The following is a 25,014-nucleotide window of genomic DNA, read 5'->3' as shown; positions in this document are numbered from 1 at the left end:
TCACAGTGAGCGCTTAACGGATATCATTATTATTATTATCATCATTATTATTAATGGCTCTAGGCCGGGAGCGAGGGACCGACGACCCCGGGGGAGGGGAGGGAAGGAGGGAGGGAGGAGAAGGACCGCCCACGGGGGACGGGAGGGCGGGAGGGCCCGTCCACGGGGGACGGACGGCTCGGCCGAGCCAGGTGGGCGGGGGGCAAAGGGCCCCGGCTCGGGCCACCCAAGACCAGAAACAGAAGCAGAAGTCGGGACCGCAGAACCACAAGTAAGTAGGCCAGTCCCGGCCCGTGGGAGGCTCGAGGGGGACCCGTGGGGGGACCAGGCCGGCCCCCACGTCCCTCCGCCATCTCTCCCTGCCCGGGAGTCGGCGAGGAGCCAGGGATCGCGGGGGGATCCAAGCTGGAGCGGACTGTGGGGGTCCAAGCCGGAGGGACTGTGGGGGCTCTTGACGCCTCGGGGGACCAGACGGTGGTGGGGGCAGGGGAGAGGGGCCGGAGAAGAAGGGGGGAACGAAGGCATCGAAGAAGGGGTGTGGGGGTCAAAGGGTCGAGGGGTGGGAGGGGGAGGTTAGACAGGATGCAAAGGGAGGGTAAGGGGCTTTTGACGAGGATGGCCAGGACGCCAAGGTGGGAGGGGGCGCCGGACTGGAGAGGAGGGGTCGGCCGGGGGTCGGGAGAGTCTCAACGATTGCATTCATTGAGCGCTTATTATGTGTCGAGCACTATACTAAGCGCTGGGGTGGATACAAGCAAGAGAGAGGAGAGAGTCTGTTTATTTGTATTGATGTCTGTCTCCCCTCTCTAGACTGTGACCTCGCGGGCAGGGATCGTCACTCCTTACTACTGTACTGTACTTTCCCAAGCGCTCAGTCCAGTGCTCTGACACAGTAAGCGCTCGATAAATAAAATTGAATGAATGAGGCAAGGTGGACGGAGGCTGAGAGATGTGGGGAGGGGGAGAGAGGGGGATCGCGTTCTTTTAGACAAAGGAGAAGCAGCATGGCCCAGGCCTGGGAGTCAGAAGGTCATGGGTTCTATTCCCGGCTCCTCCACTTGTCTGCTGTGAGACCTTGGGCAAGTCACTTACCTTCTCTGTGCCTCGGTTACCTCCCCTGTAAAATGGGGATTGAGACTGTGAGCCCCACAAGGGGCAGAGACTGTGTCGAACCCGATTTGCTTGTGTCCACCCCGGCCTTTAGTACAGGGCCTGGCACATAGTAAGTGCTTAACAGATATCGTTATTATTAACTTAGGATGGGCTCTGTGGGCTCCCCTTGCTGGGGGGTGAGGGGAGCGAGGGGGTGGAGGGGGTGGCTCCCCAAATATCCCAGTGATCCACCCAACCCTCGGCAACACCCAGAAGCCCTGGCCTTTCGGAGGGAAAGTGGGACAGGTTAATATGTAACGGGGTCTGGAGCCATCTGCCCCGGGGAGACGGGACACAGGACGCCGCTGGGGGGGGAGGGGGGTGGTGGGGAGACCGTTCCGGTAAAGTCTATATGCTCTCTGTCCCCAGGCCGGGAAGAGCTCAGGAAGTGGGGGGAAGGGGGAAGAATCGGGGGGGGGGGAGGCCGAGCCTCGTAAGGAGGGCGGGGTGGGACCTGGACTAGGAGTGGGGAGGGGGAGATCCGGAGGGCTGGAAGTGGGGCGGGGTGAGGGAGGAGAGAGGAAGACGGGGGTCTTCTCCACCCCAAATCTTCCTTGGCTCACCTTTTCCCCGTAACTCGAACCCAGAGGCCAAAGTCTGCCCTGCTCCCCGAAAAGTGATTTTCCTCTGGGGAGGGGGCATGGGAGAGGGGCGAGGTGGAGAAGAGTCTCCTCTCCTTCGGGCAGTCTCTGGGGAGCCCCGGTTGGGCCTGGGACTGGGGAGGGGTTCTAGGAAGCCTGGGCCGGGCAGGGATGGGGTCAAGGGCCAGGGGCAGAGGACAGGCACAGGAGCAGGGATGGGGGTGGCCTCAGGGTTTCCCCCAGGGGAGGGAGGGGCTGTGGAGGATCCAGACGGCCCGAACTGATAAGGGGTCCGAGGGGCTCCCACAAACGGTTATCGCTGAGGTCGGGGGGCCGGGGGGCCCGTCCCGTCCGCAGGGCTCGGAGCGGAGGAGGAAGCGGCGGGCAGCATGGACCGGCTGTGGGGGCTGCTCTCCGGAGTGGTAAGAACGGCAGGGGGCTGGGGATGGGAAGGGGGAAGAGTGGTCTGGGGGTGGGGGGGAACAACTAACCGCAGAGAGATTTAACGGTTTAGGCCACGATTTCCTTTCTGGAGGTCTGACCCTGGCGGAAGGCCCCTTAGACCACAGTCTCGCTTGTCCCGCTCAGGGCGGCCAAGAGACCTCCGGGGCGCGGGGATAAGGGTTGGTTCCCCTCCGCTCTGAGGGTCCTCTCTCCCACCCCCCACCCCCAGGCTCCCCCTGGACCCACGGAACAGGGAGCCCCCTTGTCCGCCTAGAAGAGAACCGGAGTTGACCACCTCTCTGGGACCCTCTGTGCCTGGAATTTGGGGTCCAAATCCAAGGGACTCCAACTCAACCCCAAGGGGGTCCCCGCCACTGACCTCCTGATCGGGGGAGGGACTGACACCCAGACTCCCCAGCTGCCCCCAGCCCTGCCCCTCCCATCCACGCTTTCCCTGTTCCGGTTCTATTTTAGAAAAAAGTAGCATTTATTAATTTCTGACTAAGACTCCCTCCTCAAATCCGATAGACCATCCCTCTCCTCCTCTTCAGAGCCTTATCGAAGGTCCATCTCCTCCAAGAGGCCTTCCCTAAGCTCTCTTTTCCTCTCCTCCCACTCCCTTCTGCGTCACCCTGAACCGCTCCCTATATTCCTCCCCCCTCCCAGCCCCACGGCACTTATGTCCATATCTCTCATTTATTTATTTACATTAATATCTGTCTCCCACTCTGGACTATAAACTCATTATGTGCAGGGAATGTGTCTGTTTATTATGATACTGTTCTCTCCCAAGCGCTTAGTACAGTGCTCTGCACACAGTAAGCGCTCAATAAACACGACCGAACGAATGACCGACGATGGACCAGGGCGGTAGAGCGGGCACCGGGGGCATCAGTTTCCAGCCTCCCTTGGGGCTCAACGGGGAGGGCAGCTCTCTTATCTAGATGAGGAAACCGAGGCCCAGAGAGGCTCGGTGACCCGCCCGAGGTCACCCAGCAGGCCGGTGGCAGAGCCGGGACGAGAACCGGAGCCTTCCGACTCCCAGGCTCGGGGTCTTTCCCACTAGTCGGTCATTCAGTCAGTCCATCCTATTTATTGAGCGCTTACTCTGCGCAGAGCACTGCACTAAGAGCTCGGGAGAGTACAACAGAACAATAAATAGACCCATTAGACCGCTGGTCTTTCTGTCCTGGACGCTGGGGTGCCTTCCCCCAACAGCCCCCCTTATGATCCTCCTCCCGCTCTCGTCGCCCACGTTCCAGATCCCAACCGCCAGCCGCCAACTTCAGGCTCGGCCTTTTTTATGTTATTCGTTAAGTGCTTACTCCGGGCCAGACGCCCGTACTAAAACCCTGGGTAGATCCAAGCTAATCGGGTTAGACACAGTCCCTGTCCCACATGCCAGTCGTACTCCCCATTCTACAGATGAGGGAACTGAGGCCCAAAGAAATGACTTGCCCGAGGTCACCAGGCGGACAAGTGACGGGGCTGGGATGAGAACCTAGATCCTTTTGACTCCCAACTCTAGCCACTAGGCCTCCCACCCCCCCCCCCCCTCCACCCCGTCCCACCCCTTCCCCAATCCGTCTTCTCCCGTAGCACGGAGAGCTGGGCCCAGGCCGGGCCTACGGCACCTACAGGCAGGTGGAGGGCGACAAGGAGAGGCCGATGGAGGAAGAAGAGGGAGAGCCCCCGGCCCCCCCGGGCCTCATGGAGCTGAGGATGTCGCAGTCACGGAGGAGGGGGTCAGGGGCATCCGGGGAGCAGAGCCTGAGCGCCCTGGTGGGGGCCGGGCCCCGGGCCCTGCGCAAGATGGCCACCTACCTCATCCTCGTCTCCCTCCTCATCTTCACCGTGGGTGAGAGCCGACCCCGGTCCCGTCCCGGGGTCGGGGGCTCGGGGGAGGAAGGGCGAGGGACCCCAGGCAACGGGGCAGACCAGAGGTGGAGGAGGAGCGGGACAACGGGACTCCTGGAGGGCAGCGAGGGGGGCGGGTGGAGGCCGGGAATGAAGAAGTAAGAGACCGGAGGTTGGGGTCTCGGAGAACAGTGGAAGCTGGGGGAAGGCCGGGGGCACAGGCTATCACGGGACAAAGCCGGGGGGCTCGGCTGGGGGGAAAGTGGAAGCCGGAGGGCTACGTGTGACAGAGGGGTTGTTTTGGGGGGAGAAAAGTCAGGAGCTGGAGGCCGCTAGAAGACGCGGGGGTAGGGAGGGGGTCCCGGCTGAGGGAGAGAGGGGAGGCCCCGGCGGGTAAGAGATGTCTCTCGTCTCTGGCCGCCCCCAGCTTTCCTCCTGGGCTATGTCGTTTTCCGGGGCTCCTGCCAGTCTTGCGGAGACTACGTGACCGCGGTGGGCGATGATTCGGGGTACGAGGCGGGCCCGGACGCGGCCCGCTCCACCCTCTACTGGGCCGACCTGCAGGAGATGTTCCACAAGTACCTGGACGAGGGGCAGCTGGAGGCCTCCATCAGGTGAGGGAGGGGATCGGTCCATCGGGGCTGTCTACTGAGCGCTGTACTAAGTGCTTGGGGAAGTACGACAGAGTTGGAGGACACGATCCCTGCCCTCAAGGGGCTTCCTGTCTACCGGGCGCAGAGCACCGTACTAAGTGCTCGGGAAAGTCCGATACGACAGAGTCGGAAGAAGCGATCCCTTTCCGCGAGGAGCTTTCAGTCTACTGTGCAGAGCGCCATACTAAGCGCTTGGGAAAGTACAATATAACAGAGGCGGGAGGCACCATCCCTGCCCGCACGGAGCTTCCATTCTACTGTGTGCAGAGCGCTGAACTAAGCGCTTGGCAAAGCCCATTACAATGGAGTTGGAAGGCGCCATCTCTGCCCACAAGGAAATTCCAGTCTACAGTGTGCAGAGCACGGCATTAAGCGCTTGGGAAAGCCCTGGAAGGTGCCACACCTGCCCATGAGCTTTGTCTACGGGGAGGCGGACGTTAAAATCGACCCCTTCCCCCTCGCCCCCCATCCCCATCACCCCCCACGCAGCTCCACGGTCCCCCCGGCCCATCTCGCCCCCCGCCCCTCCCTGAGCCCTGTCCCCTCCCAGGTCCACCAGCTCCCTGGAGCGCACCTCGGGCTCCGCGGGGATGACCGCTCTGTCTCACCAAATCCGGAACACGTTCTCCCAGAGGAAGCTGGACCACGTCTGGACTGACACACACTACGTGGGGCTGCAGTTCCCCGACCGGTGAGGCCTGTGGGTGTATTTTGGGGGGGAGAGAAGCGGTGGGGAGCGACGGGGAGAGGGGTCCGGGTGGGGGGGCTGAAAGATGAGTTTTAGGGGATTTGGACTCTGATCTGTCCTTTCCGCCCCCCGAGGCTCCAGCCCAACTCCCTCTATTGGGTGGACAAGGCCGGGGAAGTAACAGACCAGCTGCCTCTGGAAGATCCCGACGTCTACTGTCCCTACAGCGCCAACGGAAACGCCACGGTCAGTCAGCCAGTCAATTGTATCTATTGAGCGCTTACCGTGGGCAGAGCACTGGACCGATCGCTTGGGAGAGTACGATATAACGGACATGTTCCCCACCCACGGCGAGCTTACGGTCTAAAGGGGGAGATGGACATGAATAGAAATAAATAAATGACTGTTAGGGACATAAGCGCTTTGGGCTGGAATGGGGGGATGAATAAAGGGAGCAAGTCAGGGTGATGCAGATGGGAGTGGGAGAAGAGGAAAGGAAGGTTTAGTCGGGGAAGGCTTCTTGGAGGAGATGGGCCTCCGATTAGGTTTTGAATGGCAGGAGAGTCACTGTCTGTGGGATACGAGGACGGACGGCGTTCCAGGCCCGAGGCAGGACGTGGGCGAGAGGTCAGTGGAGAGATAGACGAGATTGAGGGACGGTGAGTAGGGCGGCAATAGAGGAGCGAAGTGTGCGGGCTGGCCTGGAGTAGAAGAGCAGTGAGGAGAGGTAGGAGGAGAGATCTGATTAATATGGTACCTACCCCAGCGCTGTGTTCCACACAAAGTAAGAGCGTGCAAATACCGCCATCATCATTACTGTTACTATTGTCAGTCAGTCGATTATATTTATCGAACGTTTAATTTGTGCAGAGCACTGTACTAAGCACTTGGGAGAATGCAATGCAACATTTAATAATAATAATAGTAATGGCATTTGTTATAGTATGTGGCAAGCACTTTTCCAAGTTATGGGTTTATAGAAGCTAATCAGGTGGACACACTCCCTGTCCCACATGAGACTCACAGTCTTCATCCCCATTTTGCACATGAGGGAACTGAGGCACAGAGAAGTGACTTCTCCAAGGTCACAGAGCAGACAAGTGGCGAGCGGGGATTAGAACCCAGATCCTTCCGACTCCCAGGCCCGGCCCTGGGCCATGATGCTTCTCTGTCCACACTGCCTGCCCGCAACGAGCTTACAGCCTAGATGGGGAGATAGACAGTAATATAAATAAATAAATTACTATTTAATGATAAATAATTATTCCGGCTGTGGGGGCAGGACCGGTCTAGGCGAAGCCCTGACCAGGCTGACCGACGGCACGTGGAAATCCAGTTTGCTGTATCCTGGCACACAGTAAGCGCTTAACAAATACCATAATTATTATTATTATTATGTCCCCTAGGGCAGTCTGGTGTACGCTAACTATGGGCGGCAGGAGGACCTGGAGGCTTTGAGGAGGAGGGGAGTGAACCCCGCCGGACACCTGGTCCTCGTCCGGGTCGGGGAGACCAGCTTCGCGGAGAAGGTCAGATGCTCTTAAGGCGGAGGGCCTTCTGGAGAGGGGATGTGGAAGAAGGAGGTGTCATTTGGGGAGAAGGAGAAAGTGGGGTGGGAAGGTCCCGGAGAGCCCGGGGGGGAGTGGGGCGTGGGACGAGGGGGTGATGGAAAGTGGGGAGGGTGGCCGGAAGTGGAAATGTGGGGAAATGGAAGTGAGGCCGTGAGGAAATGCAATTAATCAATCAATGGTACTTACTGAGCGCTTACTATGTGCCGAGCACTGAACTAAGCACTTGGGACAGAGCACAATCCAACGGAGTTAGCAGACACACTCCCTGCCCACGGTGAGCTTACAGTCTAGGGGGGAGACAGACATTAATGTAAATAAGTAATTTATAATACATAATATAAAGATATGTACGTAAGCGCTATGGGGTTGGGTGAATATCAAATGCTCGAAAGTCACAGATTCATTCATTCAGTCGGATTTATTGAGCGCTTACTGTGTGGAGAGCACTGTACTAAGCGCTTGGAAAGTACAGTTCAGCAAAAAATAGAGAAAATCCCCGCCCACACCGAGCTCACAGTCTAGAAGGCGGGAGACAGGCATCAAAACAAGTAAACGGGCATCAATAGCAGCAATATAAATAAACAGAATTATTACACATCATTAATATAGATAAACAGAATTATAAATATGTACACAGGGGCTGTGGGGAGGGAAGGAGGGAGGGAAAGGGAGCGAGTTGGGGCATGGGGAAGGGAGGGGGAGCAGAGGAAAGGGGGGCTTAGTCTGGGAAGGCCTCTTGGAGGAGATGTGACCTTAATAAGGATCTGTAGGTGGGGAGAGGGGTGGTGTGGAGGATGCGGGTGGGGGGAGGATGTGGGAAGAGGGTCAGCGGCGAAATGGATGAGATCGGGGCACGGTGAGGAAGCTGGCATTAGAGGAGCAGAGTGCGCCGGCTGGGCTGGGGTAGGAGATTAGTAAAGTGAGTTGGGCTGGGTTGAACTGATGGGGTGCCTTAAGATCGATGGTGAGGAGTTTCCGTCCGACGCGGAGGTGGATGACCAGCCGTGGGGGGTTCTTCGAGGACGGGGACTGAACCTTTATTAGAAAAACGATCTGGACAGCAAATGCCAAATGGGGGTTGGGGGAAACTGGAACCTGAGGAAAGAGGGAGAGGGAATGAGGAAGATTTGCGGGGAAGGGGTGGATTCTGAGGAGAGAGTGGGTGGGATGTGGGGATTAGCGCCTCTCACCTCCCTGTTGCCCCCCGACTCTCAGGTAGCCAACGCCCAGGCCTTCGGGGCCCAGGGAGTCCTGATCTACCCTGACCCCGCGGACATCTTGCAGGATCCCCGCAAACTGGGGCTGTCCAGCCACACGGCCGTCTATGGACATGTGAGTCTCCCCGAGGCCGCCCCGGGCTTTGGAATAATGATGTTGGTATTTGTTCAGCGCTTACTATGTGCAGAGCACTGTTCTAAGCGCTGGGGGAGACACGGGGTCATCAGGTTGTCCCACTTGAGGCTCACAGTCTTCATCCCCATTTTACAGAGGAGTGAACTGAGGCCCAGAGAAGTGAAGTCACACAGTCACACGGCTGACAAGCGGCAGAGCCGGGATCCGGACCACGGCCTCTGTCTCCCAAGCCCGGGCTCTTGCCGCTGAGCCACGCTGCTTCCCTTAAGAAATAAAGAGACCCGCCCAAGGTCACACAGCACACAAGTGGCGGGGCCGGGATTAGAACCCGTGACCTTTAGACTCCCCGGCCCGTGCTCTATCCACTACGCCATGCTGCTACTCTTTACACAACCCAGTCCGGCGCGGCGTTCAGTCCGGCTCACCCTTCCCGGCACGAGTCTCCATTCGTTCATTCACTCGATCGCATTTATTGAGCGCTTGCTGTGTGCACAGCGCTGTACTAAGCACTTGGGAGAGGACGCTATAACAGCAAAGAGGCCCATTCCTGCCCTCGACGAGCTTAGTGTGTGTTTGTGCGTGGGGACTTGATGAGGAGAAGCGGTGCGGCCTAGTGGATAGAGCCCTGGGCCTGGGTCCTAATCCTAACTCTGCCGCTTGTCTGCCGCGTGACCTTATTCATTCAATCCTATTTATCGAGCGCTTACTGCGCGCAGAGCGCTGTACTGAGCGCTTGGGAGAGGACAATAAAACAATAAACAGACACATTCCCTGCCCTAGTCGAGTCACTTCACTTCTCTGGGCCTCAGTTCCCTCCTCTGTAAAATGGGGATGAAGACAGTGAGCCCCATGGGGGACAGAGACTGTATCCAATCAGACTTGCTTGTATCTACTTCAGCGCTTAGTGATAATAATAATGATAGTATTTGTTCATTCATTCGATAGTATTTATTGAGCGCTTACTAGGTGCCGGACTAAGCGCTTGGAATGGACAATCGGGCAACAGATAGAGACAGTCCCCGCCCAAGGACGGGCTCACGGTCTAATCGGGGGAGACAGACGGCAGAGCAAAAGAGAACGAAACAAAAACAAGACAACATTATCACCATCTGTTAAGTGCTTACTGTGTGCCAAGCACTGTTCTGAGCACTGGGGGAGACGCCAGGTCATCAGGTTGTCCCCCGTGGGGCTCCCAGTCTTCATCCCCATTTGACAGATGAGGTCACTGAGGCCCAGAGAAGTGAAGTGACTTGCCCAAAGGCACCCAGCTGACAAGTGGCAGAGCCGGGATGCCTGGCACTTAATAAGCGTTTAACCAATACCATAAAAAAAAACCCCAAAACCACTGACTGGCCTCTCTTGTAGGTTCACCTGGGCACGGGGGACCCCTACACCCCTGGTTTTCCTTCCTTCAACCAAACCCAGTTCCCACCCGTAGAGTCATCGGGGCTTCCGGGCATTGTGGCCCAACCCATCAGTGCCAACGTGGCCAGCAGACTGCTGAAGTGAGTAAGGCGGGTGGGGGAGGGAGGGAAGGGGACCGCAATCCGTCGATCAATCAGTCAATTCTGTCGATTGAGTGGGAAGGTCAGTCAGTCAATGGTGTTTATCGAGCGCTTACCGTGTGCAGACTGTGAGCTCACCGTGGGCGGGAAGGCGTATGTCGTTGTGTCGTAGAGAAGCGGCGTGGCTCGGTGGAAAGAGCACGGGCTGGGGAGTCAGAGGTCACGGGTTCGCCGCCTGTCAGCTGTGTGACTCCGGGCAAGTCACTTCACTTCTCTGGGCCTCAGTTACCCCATCTGTCAAATGGGGATGAAGACCGGGAGCCACCTGATCACCTTGTATCCTCCCCAGCGCTCAGAACGGTGCTTTGCGCATAGTAAGCGCTTAACAAATGCCATCGCTATTATTATTCCTCTCCCAAGCTCATAGTACAGTGCTGTGCACACAGTAAACGCTCCCTAAATATGATTTAATGAATGAATGTGCAGAGCACTGAACTGAGCTCTTGGGAGCAGCACCGCCTAGTCGGTAGATCATAGGCTTGGGAATAGGAAGGAGCCGGGTTCTAATCCCGGCTCCGCCGCGCGTCTGCTGTGTGGCCTTGGGGAAGTCACTCACTCTCTGGGCCTCGGTTCCCTCCTCTTTCAAATGGGGATGAAGACGGTGAGCCCCAGGTGGGACGTGGACTTTGTCCCACTTGATTAGCTCATATTTGCCCCGGCACTTATAACAGTGTTTGACACCTAGTAAGCGCTTACCAAATACCATTACGATATTAAAGAAAAAGACCCAGTCCCTGCCCACTGCGAGCTGACAGTCTAGAGGACGAGCTTTCAGTCTAAAGAAGATGGGGTGACGGGAAGCGGGGGTGTAGGGAAACGGAAGTGGGTGGTTGAGGAAATGTAATCAGTCCATCAGTGGTACTTACTACGCGCAGAGCATCGTACTAAGCGCTGGGGAGGGTACGATCCGACAGCGAGAGCGGATACGTTCCCCGCCCCTAATGCATTTACAGTCTCAAGGAGGGCAGAGGATCTGGGTTCTCAGCCCAGCTCTGTCACCTGCCTACAGTCCGGTCTGGGAGTCAGAAGGACCTGGGTTCTAATCCCAGCTCCGCCACGTCTCTGCTGTGTGGCCTTGGACAAGTCACCTCACTTCTCTGGGCCTCAGGTACCTCCTCTGTAAAATGGAGATTGAGACTGGGAGCCCAACGTGGGACGGGGACTGCGCCCGCCCCGATTTGCTTGGATCCACCCCAGCGCTTAGAACGGAGCCTGGCACCCAGTAAAGCCTTAACAGATACCGTAATTATTAATATTATTATTCTGTGGGACATCGGGCGGGTCATTTGACTTCCCTGAGCCTCCGTTTCCTCACCTATAAATTAGGGATTCCATATCTGTTCTTCCCTCAATGAGGCAATGAGCCCCATGAGGGTCGGGGGTCGTGTAGCGCTTAGCACAGGGCTCATAATAAGCGCTTAACAAATACCGTGATTATTATTATTTAACCCTCTCCTGGTTCTGGAGAAGAAAGGGCAGGGTAGGCGAGGCTTGCGGGGGGCGCCAGGCCCCAAGAAGAGGGAGACCCAATCAACGAATCGGTGATACCTAATGAGCACTTACTATGTGCAGAGCACTGTAATAATCATTCATTCGTTCATTCAATCGTATGTATTGAGCGCTTACTGTGTGCAGAGCACTATTACTAAGCGCTTGGGAGACTGTGAGCCCACTGTGGGAGGGATTGTCTCTATTTGTTGCTGAATGGTACTTCCAAGGGCCTAGTACAGTGCTCCGCACACAGTAAACGCTCAGTAAATACGATCGAATGACTAGAACGACAAACAGACACATTTTTGCCCACGGTGGGGTCCATTACAGTATCTATTAAGCGCTCTCTAAGTGCAAGGCGCTGTACTAGAGAAGCAGCACGGCTCGGTGGAAAGAGCCCGAGCTTGGAAGTCAGAGGTCGTGGGTTCTAATCCCGGCTCCGCCACTTGTCAGCCGCGTGACTTTGGGCAAGTCACTTAACTTCTCTGTGCCCCAGTTACCTCGTCTGTAAAATGGGGATGAAGACCGTGAGCCCCACGTGGGACAACCTGATCACCTTGCAGCCGCCCCGGCGCTTAGAATAGTGCTTCACGCATAGTAAGGGCTTAACAAATGCCGTCATCATTATTATTACTAAGTGCTAGGGTGGATACGAGCAAATCGGGTTGGCCGTAGTCCCTGTCCTAACTGGGGCTCACGCTTCACTGAGCGCTTGGGAGAGCACAATATAGCAGAGCTGGCGATCAATTAAAGGTATTTATTGAGTATTTACTATGTGCAAAGCACTGCTCTAAGACCTAGTAAAACCCAGCTGGGTGCCACACCTGCCTCAGGGAGGGTATCCTCATGTCCCTAACTTCCCCGAGGACCACCCCCGTTCTCCCCTGCTCTTCTAATAACAATAATTACGGCATTTGTTAAGTGCTTACTATGTGCCAGGCACTGTACTAAGCGCTGGGGTGGATACAAGCAAATTGGGTTGGACACAGTCCTTGTCCCACATGGGGCTCAGAGTCTTATTTCCCATTTTACCACTGGGGCACAGAGAAGTGAAGTGCCTTGCCTAAGGTCACACAGCAAACAAGGGGCGGAGGCGGGATTAGAACCCATGACCTTCTGACTGCTCTATCCTCTACGCCGTGCTGCTTCTCTAGACCGTAAGCTCGTCGTGGGTGGGGAATGTGTTTACTGTTGGGTTGCATTCATTCATTCAGTCGTATTTATTGAGCGCTTACTGTGTGTGGAGCCCTGTACTAAGCGCTTGGGAGAGTACAATAAACAGGCACATTCCCTGCCCACAACGAGCTTATAGTCTAGATGGGGAGACAGACATTAATGGAAATAAATAAATGACGGAGACGGACATAATCGGTGTGGGGCGGGGGGGCGGGGGGATGAATAAAGGGAGCGAGCCAGGGTGAAGCAGAAGGAAGCGGGAGAAGAGGAAAGGGGAGCTCAGGCTGGGAAGGCTTCTTGGAGGAGGAGACGGGCCTTCAATAAGGCCCTGAAAAGGGGAAGAGTCACTGTCTGTCGGATTTGGGGAGGAAGGGCGTTCCAGGCCAGAGGCAGGACGTGGGCTAGGGGTCCTCCCAGCGCTTAGTACAGCGCTCAGCATGCAGTAGGCCCTCAATAAATACGATCGACTGACTGACCGGATCCCCCCCCTCTGACTCTCACCCCGTCTAGGAGTCTGTCCGGCCCCGAGGCCCCCCGGGAGTGGAAGGGACGCCTCCCCGGGACCCCGTATAGCCTGGGCCCAACTCTGACCCCCGTGGGGTCCCAGCTCCGCCTGGTCGTCAACAACCTCCGCGTCTCCACCCCCATCAACAATATCTTCGGCTGCATCGAGGGGCGCTCGGAGCCTGGTAACCCTCGCCCCCGCCAACCCGGAGACCCACGAGGGAGGCTGGGGGCGAGGAGGTGCCCGAGGGGGGTGGGATGGATGGGGACCCCGTCTTTACGGGGACTGGACGGACGGGACTCCGTCCCCCCGGTCTCCCCGGAGGCAGGGAGGACGAAGGATGACCATCTTCGGAGGGGCGGGGGCGGGGGGGCGCGCTGCCAGTCGGACGGTCGTATTTATCGAGCACTTACTGTGGGCAGAGCACTGGACTAAGCGCTTGGGAGAGTGGGATAGAACGACAGAACGGACACATTCCCAGCCCACAGTGAGCTTCCAATCTAGAGGGAGGCCGCAGACCGCCGACTCGGAAGAAGGGGTCCCTCCGGCCCCGCTTCCCACTCCCCGGGAACGATGCCCCAAGTCCTGAGGCGGATTCCCAACGTCCCAACCTCATCCCGGGCCTCATCCTTGTTTCCCACCAGGGCCTCAGAGCCCCAAAATAGGTCCGTCGCCACCCCCAAGTGTCACTCATTTATTCACTCCGTCGTATTTATGGAGCGATTATTGTGTGCGGAGCACTGTACTAAGCGCTTGGGAGTCCCCCTCCCTCCCGCCCCCAAATCCCCACCCCTTTTCGCTCCCAGTGAGAAGTTGTCACCTCTGCCCCCTCCCTCCTTCTCCCACCACCCTTCGCCAGATCACTACGTGGTCATCGGGGCTCAGAGGGACGCCTGGGGCCCGGGGGCCGCCAAGTCTGCCGTGGGGACCGCCATCTTGCTGGAACTGGTGCGGACCTTCTCGGCCATGGTGAGCAATGGTAAGGAGGGGACTGAGCCTGGGGTCAGCGGGGTAGGGCCGGGGGGCTACATGGGCTGGGGGAAGGAGAGCGTAGGAGAGACCCCCGGGTCCCTCCCGTTACCTGCAGGGAGATGGAACTAGGGTTGGGAGTGAGGGCCCTGCTTGGCGGGGGTGGGACTTGCCCCTTTACCGCCAGACCCCACTCCCTCCCGCAACACAACCCCGGGTTCTGGTCCCCGCTCCACCTCTAGTCTGCTGGGAGACCTCGGGCAAGTCACATCACTTCTCTGGGCCTCGGTTCCCTCATCTGTACAATGGGGACGAAGGACCTGGGCCCTCATCCCGGCTCTGCCACTTTGCTGGGTGACCTCGGGCCAGTCACTTCACTTCTCTAGGCCTCAGTTCCCTCATCTGTACAATGGGGATGAAGACTGCGAGCCCCTATGTGGGGCAGGGACTGTGTCGAACCCGATCAGCTCATACAATAATAATAGTGGCATTTGTTGAGCGCTTACTATGTGCAAAGCACCGTTCTAAGCGCTGAGGGGGAAGTTGATCAGGTTGTCCCACATGGGGCTCACAGTCTTAATCCCCGTTTTACAGATGAGGGAAATGAGGCCCAGAGAGGTTAAGTGACTTGGCCAAAGTCACACCGCTGACAAGCGGGGGAGCCGGGATTAGAACCCATGACCTCTGACTCCCAAGCCCGGGCTCTTTCCACTGAGCCACGCTGCTCGTATCTACCCCAGAGCTTAGAAGAGTTCCTGGCACATAGTAAGCGCTTAACAAATAGCATTATTATTAGAGAGGCGGCAAGGCATAGCGGATAGAGCACGGGCCCGGGAGTCAGAAGGTCGTGGGTTCTGATCCCGGTTCCGCCACTTGCCCGCTGTGTGACCTCGGGCAAGTCACTTCACTTCTCTGTGTCCCAGTTTCCTCATCTGGAAAATGGGGAATCGAGACCGTGAGCCCCACGTGGGACAGGGACTGCGTCCAACCCGATTAGCTTATATCCACTCCAGTGCTTAGCGTAGAGTCTGGCACCTAGTAAAGGCTTCACCCCATAATACCACAATCACAATGATATTTGTTCATCATCATCATCATCATTACGGTTAAAAGACCATAAAATCCAAACCCCACCAGGCTTTCAGCCCCGCCGGAGTCTGCTGTTTGTCAGCTGGGACGCCGGAGACTTCGGCAGCGTCGGCTCCACGGAATGGCTGGAGGTGACCGGGTGCTGGGGATCCCGGGTTCGGGGGGTCCGGGAGGGAGGCGGGGGGGGGGAAGCAAGGACCTCAGGGTTCAGGGATGGCGGCGGGGGCTGAGAGAGCGGGGAGGGATGGCAGGCGGCGGAAGCCGCGGCCCTGGGTGCGGGTAGGGGGAACGGACGGTGGAGTTTATCATCATCTCCTAATCGCTTAGTACAGTGCTCTGCTGTCAGCTCGCTGTGGGCGGGGGACGGCTCCCTGTCGTCCTAGCGTCCTCTCCCGAGCGTTCAGTCCAGGGCTGTGCACATAGGAAGCGCTCAATGAATACGACCGAATGACTGAACGATTAGTCAGAGATCGATAAATACCGCCGACGGATTGACTGATGGAGGAATCCCCCGGCTTCCCTTCCCAGGGCTACCTCACTGTGCTGCACCTCAAAGCCGCCGTCTACGTGAGCCTGGATAATGCCGTTCTAGGTGGGCCGGAAGGGGGCCGGAGGGGGTCCCGGGGAGGGGAAGGACATTCCCCCCCTCCACCGTCCGACCCTCCCCTTCCACGGTGAGACCCCCGCAACCTGACCCGTCCTTCCCCCTCCTCTCCGCCCCTCAGGAGACGACAAATTCTACGCCAAGACCAGCCCTCTCCTCGTCAGCCTCATCGAGAGCGTCCTCAAGCAGGTGGGGGAATAAGCGGGGAGGTGTCGGGGCGGGGGCGAGAGGCAGGACGGGGGGGGGGAGGACCCCTAAAGGATGGAGGGACGGGGAGGAACTGGGGGGTGGGGGTCCTGCCGGTTGGGGGGCAGGGGGAGTCAACGGGCTGGGCTGCCCGGGAGGCGCCCCGCTAGGCCCTTCGCCCCCATTCCCTCTCACCTGCCCAGGTGGACTCCCCCAACCGGAGTGGCCAGACCCTCTATGAGCAGGTGGTGTTTCCCGACCGCAAGTGGGAGGCAGAGGTGTAAGTCAAGGGGGGCTGGGGTCGGGAGGGAAGAGGCGGAGCGGCCTAAAGGAAAGATCCCGGGCCGGGGTGTCGAGGGGTCCCAATCCCGCCTTCGCCGCTTGCCTGGGTCACCAAGTGGCTTCGCTTCTCCGTTCCTCAGTTTCCTCGCCTGTGAAATGGGGATTCCTTACCTGCAGTCTCTCTCCCTTAGACCGCACCCCCCCATGTGGGGAACGTGGCCCAGTGGGTAGAACCCGGGCCCGGGAGTCGGAAAGACCCGGGTTCTAATCCGACTCTGCCTCTTGTCTGCTCTGAGAATTTGGGCCAGTCACTCTGCTTCTCCGTGCCTCGATTACTTCATCTGTAAAATGGAGATTGAGACTGTGAGCCCCACGTGGGACAGGGACCGTGACCAACCCGACTGGTTTACATCTACGCCAGAGCTTAGAACAGCGCCTGACACATATTAGCAAATCTCATTACTATATTATTAATAATAGTTCGATAATAATTACAAATTACTACGCATCATTCCCCAAATATTATCATCGCCATCATCGTAGAGCAGCCGAGTGAACGCTTGACTTTCAAGATCAACAGAGGACGAAAGTGAGGTTCTGAGATTCTCAGGTTGGGGGGGAGAAGAGAAGCAACAGGGGAGCGCGGAGGTCTTGGCAACCGGGTTCTGCTGCAGGACCAGGGCTTGGCACATAGTAAGCGCTTAACGAACACCGTTATGATGAGGATGATGATGCCTCGTACCTGGGGAGTGGGGAGTAGAAGTCCTGGTAAGAGTATAAATAGGAATAGAAATAGTAATATTAGTAGAGAAGCAGCGTGGCTCGGTGGAAAGAGCCCGGGTTTGGGAGTCAGAGGTCACGGGTTCTAATCCCGGCTCGGCCGCTTGTCAGCTGGATGACTTCGGGCCAGTCACTTCACTTCTCTGGGCCTCAGTGACCTCATCTGGAAAATGGAGATGAAGCCTGTGAGTCTCACGTGGGACAACCTGATTCCCCTGCATCTACCCCGGGGCTTAGAACAGTGCTCGGCACGTAGTAAGCGCTTAACAAATACCGACATTATTACTATTAATAATAATCGTATTAGCGGCAATAGTACTGCTCATGTGTCTATTATTGTAATGTACTTTTGAAACGTGGTGTTGGAGAAGGCTCTGGCATACCACGGGCTGCCCGAAAAACAAACGAACGGATTTGGGAGCAAATTGAAACCACAGTGGTCTTTGGCAGGCCAAATGATTCGACTTAGATTAGCGTATTTTGGACCCCTAATCAGGACTGATTCTCTGGAGGAGACACTAATTGTCCACTCCAAGGGCTTAGTACGGTGCTCTACACACAGTAAACGCCCAATGATAATAATAATGATGGCATTTGTTAAGTGCTTACTATGTGCAAAGCACTGTTCTAAACGCTGGTGATCAGGTTGTCCCACGTGGGGCTCACGGTGTGAATCCCCATTTTACAGACGAGGTAACTGAGGCCCAGAGAAGCGAAGTGACTTGTCCGAAGTCACGCAGCTGACAAGCGGCAGAGCCGGGATTAGCACCCATGACCTCTGACTCCCAAGCCCGGGCTCTTTCCACCGAGCCACGCTGCACTAAATACGATTTAAGGAAGGAAGGAAGGAAGGAAGGAAAAGTCCAGGGAAAACGTGGAAGAGACAGACCGAGATGGACAGAGATCATATCGACGAGAACGCCGTTAGAAAGGTTGCGGATTATGGCAGATCAGGACGTTCTGGAGAAAGTATATCCATGGAGTCGCTATGAATCGGAAACAACTCGACGGCCTTAATAATAATAATAATAATAATAATAATAATAATAATAACTCTTCCAAGCGCTCAGTCCAGTGCTCTGCACGCAGTAAGCGCTCAACAAATACGATTAGCTGACTGGGCTGGAGACGGGGATGCTTGGGCCCTGGGAGGGAGAGAAGAGTCGAGGCAGGGCATGGGGGTCTTGGGAGAAGTGGGGGGATGGGGGAGGCGGGGGTGGGTGGGAGGGGTCCCCATTCCCGGACTGGCCTTCGCACCCGCAACCTCCTCCCTCCACCCCCGACCCCGCTCCTCTTCCCACCAGGATCCGGCCCCTGGCCATGGACAGCAGCGCTTACTCCTTCACCGCCTTTGGTGGCGTCCCCGCCGTGGAGTTCTCCTTCACTGAGGTGAGCGCCCCTCGGCCCTGAGGCGGCTCCCCAATACTCAGTGGAAAGAGCCCGGGTTTGGGAGTCAGAAGTCATGGGTTCAAATCCCGGCTCTGCCACTTGTCAACTGGGTGACTGTGGGCAAGTCACTTCACCTCTCTGTGCCTCGGTTACCTCATCATTCATTCATTCAATAGTATTTATTGAGCGCTTACTATGTGCAGAGCACTGGACTAAGCGCTTGGAATGGAAAAATCGGCAACAGATAGAGACAGTCCCCGCCCTTTGACGGGCTTACAGTCTAATCCAGCGCTTAGAACAGTGCTCGGCACATAGTAAGCGCTTAACAAATACCAACATTATATTAATCGGGGGAGACGGGCAGACGAGAACGATGGCAATAAATAGAGTCAAGGGGAAGAACATCTCATAAAAACAATGGCAAATGAATAGAATCAGGGTGATGTACATCTCATTAAACAAAATAAACAAAATAAATAGGCTGTAAAATGGGGATTAACCGTGAGGCTCACGTGGGACACCTGATGACCCTGTATCTCCCCCAGCGCTTAGAACAGTGCTCTGCACATAGTAAGCGCTTAACAAATACCAACGTTGTTATTATTATTATTATACTAAGAAGAGTCCTCGTGGTATCCGTTCAGCGCTTGGCGCCGGGATGGATACGAGGTCATCGGGGCTCACCGGGGACTCACGGTTGAAGTAGGAGGGGAGCACAGGGCTTGACTCCCCATCCTGCAGTTGAGGAAACGGAGGCTCAGAGAGGTGTAGTGAGTTGCCCTGAGTCACCCAGCAGGGAAGTGGCGGAGCCGGGATGAGAACCCAGGTCCCCGGGCTCCCAGGCCCGGGCTCTTTCCACTAGGCCACGCTGCTTCCAAGACCGTTTCGACTGTCCGATTGTCCCTTTCCGCTTCTCCTTCATTCATTGATCTATTCAATCGTTATTTATGGAGCGCTTATTGTGTGCGGAGCACTGTACTAAGCGCTTGAGAAGTACCATTCTCCAGCCCCAAAGTTTCTCTGCCCCGCCCCCTCCAATTAATTAGTAGGATTTACTGACCATCTCCAGGGCTCTAAGCATTATAATAATAATAATAATGGTGGTATTTGTTAAGCGCTTACTATGTGCAAAGCACTGTTCTAAGCGCTGGGGGGATACAAGGTGATCAGGTGGTCCCACGTGGGGCTCACAGTTTTTAATTCCCATTTTCCAGATGAGGTAACTGAGGCACAGAGAAGTTAAATGACTTGCCCATAGTCACCCAGCTGGCAAGCGGCGGAGGCGGGATTAGAACCCATGACCGCCGACACACAAGCCCGGGCTCTTTCCACTGAGCCACATTGTGCTAAGCACTCGGGAGAGGGCCTACCAACTCCTCCGGCCCCCCGTGATTCCCCAAGACTCCCCGTTAAGCGCTCACTACATGCCAAGCACCGTTCTGAGCGCTGGTGTAGATACAAGTTAACCGGGTTGGACAGAGTCCCTGCCCCGCTAACAGTAATAATAATGCTGGTATTTGTTAAGCGCTTACTATGTGCCAAGCACTGTTCTAAGTCTGCCTCGCGCAGGGCCCCACGGTCTCAGTTGCGGGGGGGAAGGGGCACCGAAGCCCCATTGGACGGATGAGGAAACTGAGGCCCGGAGAAGCGAAGCGACCCACCCAAGGTCTCACAGCGGGCGAGGGCCGGAGCTGGGAGGAGGAGCCGCGCGCCGGTCAACCCGCTTCCCCTGGCCGAGCGCCCCCGCCGCGGACGGGGAGCGTGTCTGTTGGCCGCTCCCTTCGTCCTCTCCCGAGCGCTCAGTCCACTGTTCTCCTGCCCAGCCCGCGGGCTCCGCTCCTCCGCCGCCCACCTCCTCACCGTGCCCCGTTCTCGCCCATCCCGCCGTCGACCCTTGGGCCACGTCCTCCCCCGGGTCCCGGAACGCCCCTCCCTCCTCGCCTCCGCCAAACTCATTCTCTTCCCCTCTTCAAAACCCTACTAAGAGCTCGCCTCCTCCAAGAGGCCTTCCCAGACTGAGCTCCCCTTTTCCCTCTGCTCCCCCTCTCCCCCCCCTTCACCTCCCCTCAGCTAAGCCTCCTTTCCCCCCATTTCCCTCTGCTCCTCCCCCCTCCCTTCCCCTCAGCACTGTACTCGTCCGCTCAACTGTATATATTTTCATTACCCTATTTATTTTGTTAATAGGATGTCCATCACCTTGATTCTAATGATCTGCTATTGTTTTAATGAGATGTTCATCCCCTTGATTCTATCTGTCGCCATCGTTCTCGTCGGTCCGTCTCCCCCGATTAGACCGTAAGCCCGTCAAAGGGCGGGGGCCTGTCTCTATCTGTTACCGATTTGTCCATTCCGAGCGCTTGGTCCAGTGCTCTGCACATAGTAAGCGCTCAGTAAATACTACTGAATGAATGTTCAGCGCGCGGCAGGAGCTCGGTACACGCGACTGAGTGACTGCCTGTCCGGCTGGCTTCCCTCTGCAGGACGGCCAGGCCTACCCGTTCCTGAACACCAAGGAGGACACGTACGACAATCTGAACGGGGCGCTGTTCGGGCGGCTGCCGGCGGTGGCCCGGGCCGTGGCCGTGGTGGTGGGCCAGCTGCTCATCCGCCTCAGCCACGACCACCTGCTGCCCCTCGACTTCGGGTGCTACGGCGACGTGGTCCTGCAGCACATCGGCAGGCTCAACGAGTTCTCCGGCGAGCTCAAGGTGCGGGGACAGTCCACCCGCCCGTCGGTCGCCGGCGTCTATCGGGCGCCCACAGTGTGCGGAGCACTGCGTTGAGCTCTTCGGAGAGGCCGATTCGACCGAGCGGGTACCCACGAGGGGCTTCCGGTCTATAATAATAAGGACGGTACTCCGTAAGTGCTTACCATGAGCCGAGCGCTGTTCTAAGCGCTGGGGTAGATCCAAGTTAATCGGGGCGGACGCAGTCCCTGTCCCCCACTGGGCTCCCGCTCCGAATCCCCATTTGACAGACGAGGGAACCGAGGCCCAGAGGAGGGAAATGACTCGCCCCAGGTCACCCAGCAGACACGTGGCGGAGCTAGGATCAGAACCCAGATCCTACTGACGAGGGGAGACGTCAGCGGAATTCACCCAACGGTGGGCGGAGCCCCGTACGGAGCGCTTGGGGGGTACAGGGCGGTTGACGGCCGCCACCCCTTCCCTCGGGGAGCTTACGACGTAGCCGGGGAGATGGATGAGGTTCACAGCTCTGTGACTCTGGGCAAGTCACTTGACTTCTCTGGGCTTCAGTTCCCTCCTCTGTCAAATGGGGATGAAGACCGGGAGCCCCACGGGGGACCACCTGATGACCTCGTGTCGGCGCTTAGAACAGCGCGTGGCACATAGTAAGTGCTTACCAAATACCAGCATTACTAAATACATTAAAAGGAGGGGAAGCCACCCAATATAACGCTGTGCACAGAAGTACCGTCGGGGGGGTGGGGTGAGTATCAAAGTGCTGAGGGGATGCAGACCCTAGGGCGGAAGGGAGGGGGAAGAGTGTCGGGGGATGAGAGGTTAGTCGGGGAAGGCTTCCTAGAGGAGGTGGGATTTCTAGGAGGGCTTTGAAGGTGGAGAGAGTCGCCTCTGAAGGGGGAGGGAGGCAGACCCGCCCCGGCCCAAATCTTTCGGCTCTTCTTCCTGACTCCTTCCACCGCCGGGTCCCCGTCCCTTCATCCCCGATACCCTGGCTTCCCGCCATCACGTCCTTCGATCGATAGTATTTATTGAGCGCTGACCGGGTGCAGAGCGCCGTACTAAGCGCTTGGGAGAGGTCGATACAGTCGTTCCTCTCTCTGCCGTCCTCCAGAGACCAAGCCTCCCTTGGCCTCCGCCATCCCCAGACCCCCCGGTTCCCCTGGGGACCCCCGCCATCCGGCCCTAAGCTCCCCCCTCCCCGCCAGGCCCGGGGCCTCACCCTGCAGTGGATGTACTCGGCCCGCGGCGACTATGTCCGCGCAGCGGAGAAACTGAGGAAGGAGATCTACAGCTCCGAGGAGAGCAACGAGAGACTCATGCGCACCTACAACGTCCGCATCATGAGGGTGAGACCGCGGGAACGGGTCGCGACCGGGCCCGTGACTCCTCCGACACCCCCCCACACCCGACTTCTGGGTCACCTTGTCCATTCCTGGATGAAAAGAAATCAGGTGGACGCAGTCCCTGCCCCACATGGGGGTCACGGCCTTAAACCCCATTTTACAGATGAGGTCACTGGGGCACAGAGAAGTTAAGTGACTCGCCCAAGGTCACACAGCAGACAAGTGGCAGAGCTGTAGTGTAGCTCCAGTAGGGAAAAAAAATGATCAGCTCCAAACGCTAGGCAGTCATTAAACTGTCTCTCTTCCTTCCCCTTTTCTCCCAGATCCCGGCCTCTGCCTAACCCTGCACTCTCTCTTTCCCTGTCTCCATTTTTCCTCCTCCTCCTCCTCTGGTTTATCTCTCTTTCTGCAACTCCCCCCCCCCCCATCATTCTCCCCTTTCCCTCTTCCTTTCCCACTTTTTCCTTTCCTTCTTCCCTCCTTCCTTTCCCGATTCCTTTTCCATTTTCCTTTCCCCTTCTGTCCTCCTTCCTTGTCTTCTTCCTCTTCTCCCTTTACCTTTCCTTTCCTCTTTCCTAGCCTTCTTTCTCTTCTTCCTTTTTCTTTCCTTTCTTCACATGTCCCTCTTCTCTCCCTCTCTCTCCCCCACCCCTTTCCCAGTCTCCAATTCCCATTCCCTTTTGCTTCTCCCTCTCCCCATCCCTCTTCCCTCCTGCCCTCGCCTTGTCCTTCATTCTCTCCCTTCCCGTCTCCTCAACCCCTCAGGTGTCACCCCCTACCTCTTCTCTTCATTCCTCTTTCCTCCCCTTAAATTCTCACTTTTCCCCTATCTCTAATCCCCCTTTTTGCTTATTCCCAGCCTGTATCCCTCTCTCCCTCACCACTTCTTCTGTCCTTCCTCCTCCTCCTCCTCCCGGGCCACCCTCACGGGGCAGGCGGGGGACCTGGAGGGCTTAAGCGCTTAATACAGTGCCCTGCACACAATAAGTACTCAATAAATAGGATTGAATGAACGAGTTCCAGCGGAGGGGAGGCTGGGGATGCCCGGAGAAGAGTTCCAGCTTGGGGGAAGGGGAGACCGGGGAGGAGTTCCAACCTTGGGGAGGGAAGACTTGGAGGGGCCTGGAGGGGAGTTTGTTACTGGGGGGGGGGGGGGGGTCTGTAAAATAGGGATTGAGGCTGTTAGCCTCACATGGGACAGGGACTGTGTCCAACCCGATTTGGTTGTATCCACCCAGCGTGTCGTACAGTGCCTGGTGCATAGTAAGCGTTCAACAAATATCATAATAATGAGGAAAGTTCCAGCTTCGTAGGGGGCTGGTGGGGGGTGGTCTGGAGGGGAGTTTCAGGCTTGGGGAGGGGGCTGGAGCAAAGTTCTGGCCTTGGAGGGGCCGGGGGGGGGGGGGGTTGGAGGGGAGTCCTGGCCTGGCAGGGTAGGGGGCGCTTAGAGGGGAGTTTCGGGCCGGGGGAGGGGGCTGGAGGAAAGTTCCGGCCTGGGAGGGGACCGAGGGGGGCCCGGAGGGGAGCTCTGGCCTGCCAGGGGAGAACTTGGGAAGGGAGCTGAAGGGAAGGAAGGGGAGGAGGCTGGGGGGAGATGGGAGAAATGGATCGGGGGTGGGATGGGAAGGCAACAGAGTCACCTCCCCCCCCCCCCGACCCCCAACTCCCTCACACCCCTTCCCCCCTCCCCCCCAGGTGGAGTTTTATTTCCTGTCCCAGTACGTCTCGCCTGCCGTGTTCCCCTTCCGGCACATCCTCCTGGGCCGGGGCGATCACACCCTGGGCGCCCTGCTGGACCACCTGCGGCTGCTGCGCCGGGACCGAGCGCCCACCCAAGGGGGGGCACCCCCGCCCGGACCCGGCTTCCAGGAGGGACGTTTCCGCCGCCAGCTGGCCCTGCTCACCTGGACCCTGCAGGGAGCGGCCAATGCCCTCAGCGGGGACGTCTGGAACATCGACAACAACTTCTGAGCGGGACCGTGGTCCTCCCTCCTTCCCTCCTCCCCTTCTCCCTGGAAACCCTCTACACCCCCAGAGGAGGAGTTGAGGCGGGGGGGGGGGGGGTCTCTTCCCTCCCAGCTCTCCACCTCTTCCACCTCTCCCCCAACCCAACGCTCTCCCCTCTCCCCCAGTTAATCCCAATTGATTTCGGGGTGACGGCGGTTCCCGTAGAAACCGCTTCTATCATCTCTGATCCTAATTCTCCTTATTAATACCCCCTCCCCCCCCGAATGTAAGAATGGGATTATCGGAAGCAGTGACTTCCATAATTTGACGGTCATACTGTCGGCCAATCAGAGAGCAGCATCTGCTCAGCCAATTTACCCCTTCCCCGCTGCCCCCCCACCGGACACCTGGGTCCCCCCAAGCTAGAGGGCTGTGTCCTTCGGTCTCCCCCACTTCCCCCACCTCCGCCGCCAAGCCCTGTCCCAGGACAGGGATCTCGATTTGCACTCCCCCATCTCTGCCAGCGGAGGGGAGGGGACGGGGCGGGCTGGGCGGACCCTCCCTCAATAAATGTGTCCGAGGCTGCTGCTGCTAATGAGGTTTCTGTCCTCTGATGCTCAAGGGGTCCTTTTAATAATGATAACATTGGTATTTAAGCGCTCACTATGGGCAGAGCACTAAGCG

At 57.5% G+C, this 25,014-nt stretch overlaps 1 protein-coding gene across 4 annotated transcripts; it reads left to right on the top strand.

The window, feature by feature from the left end:
* The first annotated feature begins 165 nt into the window (after positions 1-165).
* Positions 166-24,925, top strand: TFR2 (transferrin receptor 2). Of its 4 annotated transcripts, none has more exons than XM_029054621.2 (19): positions 166-271; positions 2,091-2,155; positions 3,777-4,035; positions 4,462-4,648; positions 5,238-5,378; positions 5,510-5,621; positions 6,782-6,904; positions 8,162-8,278; positions 9,665-9,804; positions 13,042-13,220; positions 13,896-14,015; positions 15,143-15,225; positions 15,623-15,686; positions 15,820-15,887; positions 16,088-16,164; positions 18,251-18,335; positions 20,816-21,043; positions 22,246-22,386; positions 24,079-24,925. In XM_029054621.2, exons 2-19 carry the CDS (start codon positions 2,123-2,125, stop codon positions 24,352-24,354), a joined length of 2,433 nt encoding a protein of 810 aa, XP_028910454.1. In that variant the 5' UTR covers positions 166-271; positions 2,091-2,122; the 3' UTR covers positions 24,355-24,925. The 4 variants fall into 4 exon arrangements, with proteins under 4 accessions (XP_028910454.1, XP_028910453.1, XP_028910455.1 ...); XM_029054620.2 differs by having other exon boundaries at positions 16,055-16,164; XM_029054622.2 differs by lacking the exon at positions 2,091-2,155 and having other exon boundaries at positions 169-271; positions 16,055-16,164.
* Positions 24,926-25,014: the final 89 nt, after the last annotated feature.

The sequence above is a fragment of the Ornithorhynchus anatinus genome, chromosome X5, assembly GCF_004115215.2.
Source record: "Ornithorhynchus anatinus isolate Pmale09 chromosome X5, mOrnAna1.pri.v4, whole genome shotgun sequence".
Lineage (NCBI taxonomy): Eukaryota > Metazoa > Chordata > Mammalia > Monotremata > Ornithorhynchidae > Ornithorhynchus > Ornithorhynchus anatinus.
Note: the sequence above shows the minus strand (reverse complement) of the source record. Positions and strands in the feature narration are given on the sequence as shown.

Bases quoted from the DNA above. Each gene is read 5' to 3' on its own strand.
- TFR2 (XM_029054620.2), top strand. From the start codon at position 2,123: ATGGACCGGCTGTGGGGGCTGCTCTCCGGAGTG. The intron at 4,649-5,237 runs GTGAGGGAGGGG...GTCCCCTCCCAG, and splicing joins CAGCTGGAGGCCTCCATCAG to GTCCACCAGCTCCCTGGAGC. The intron at 18,336-20,815 runs GTGAGCGCCCCT...TTCCCTCTGCAG, and splicing joins TGGAGTTCTCCTTCACTGAG to GACGGCCAGGCCTACCCGTT.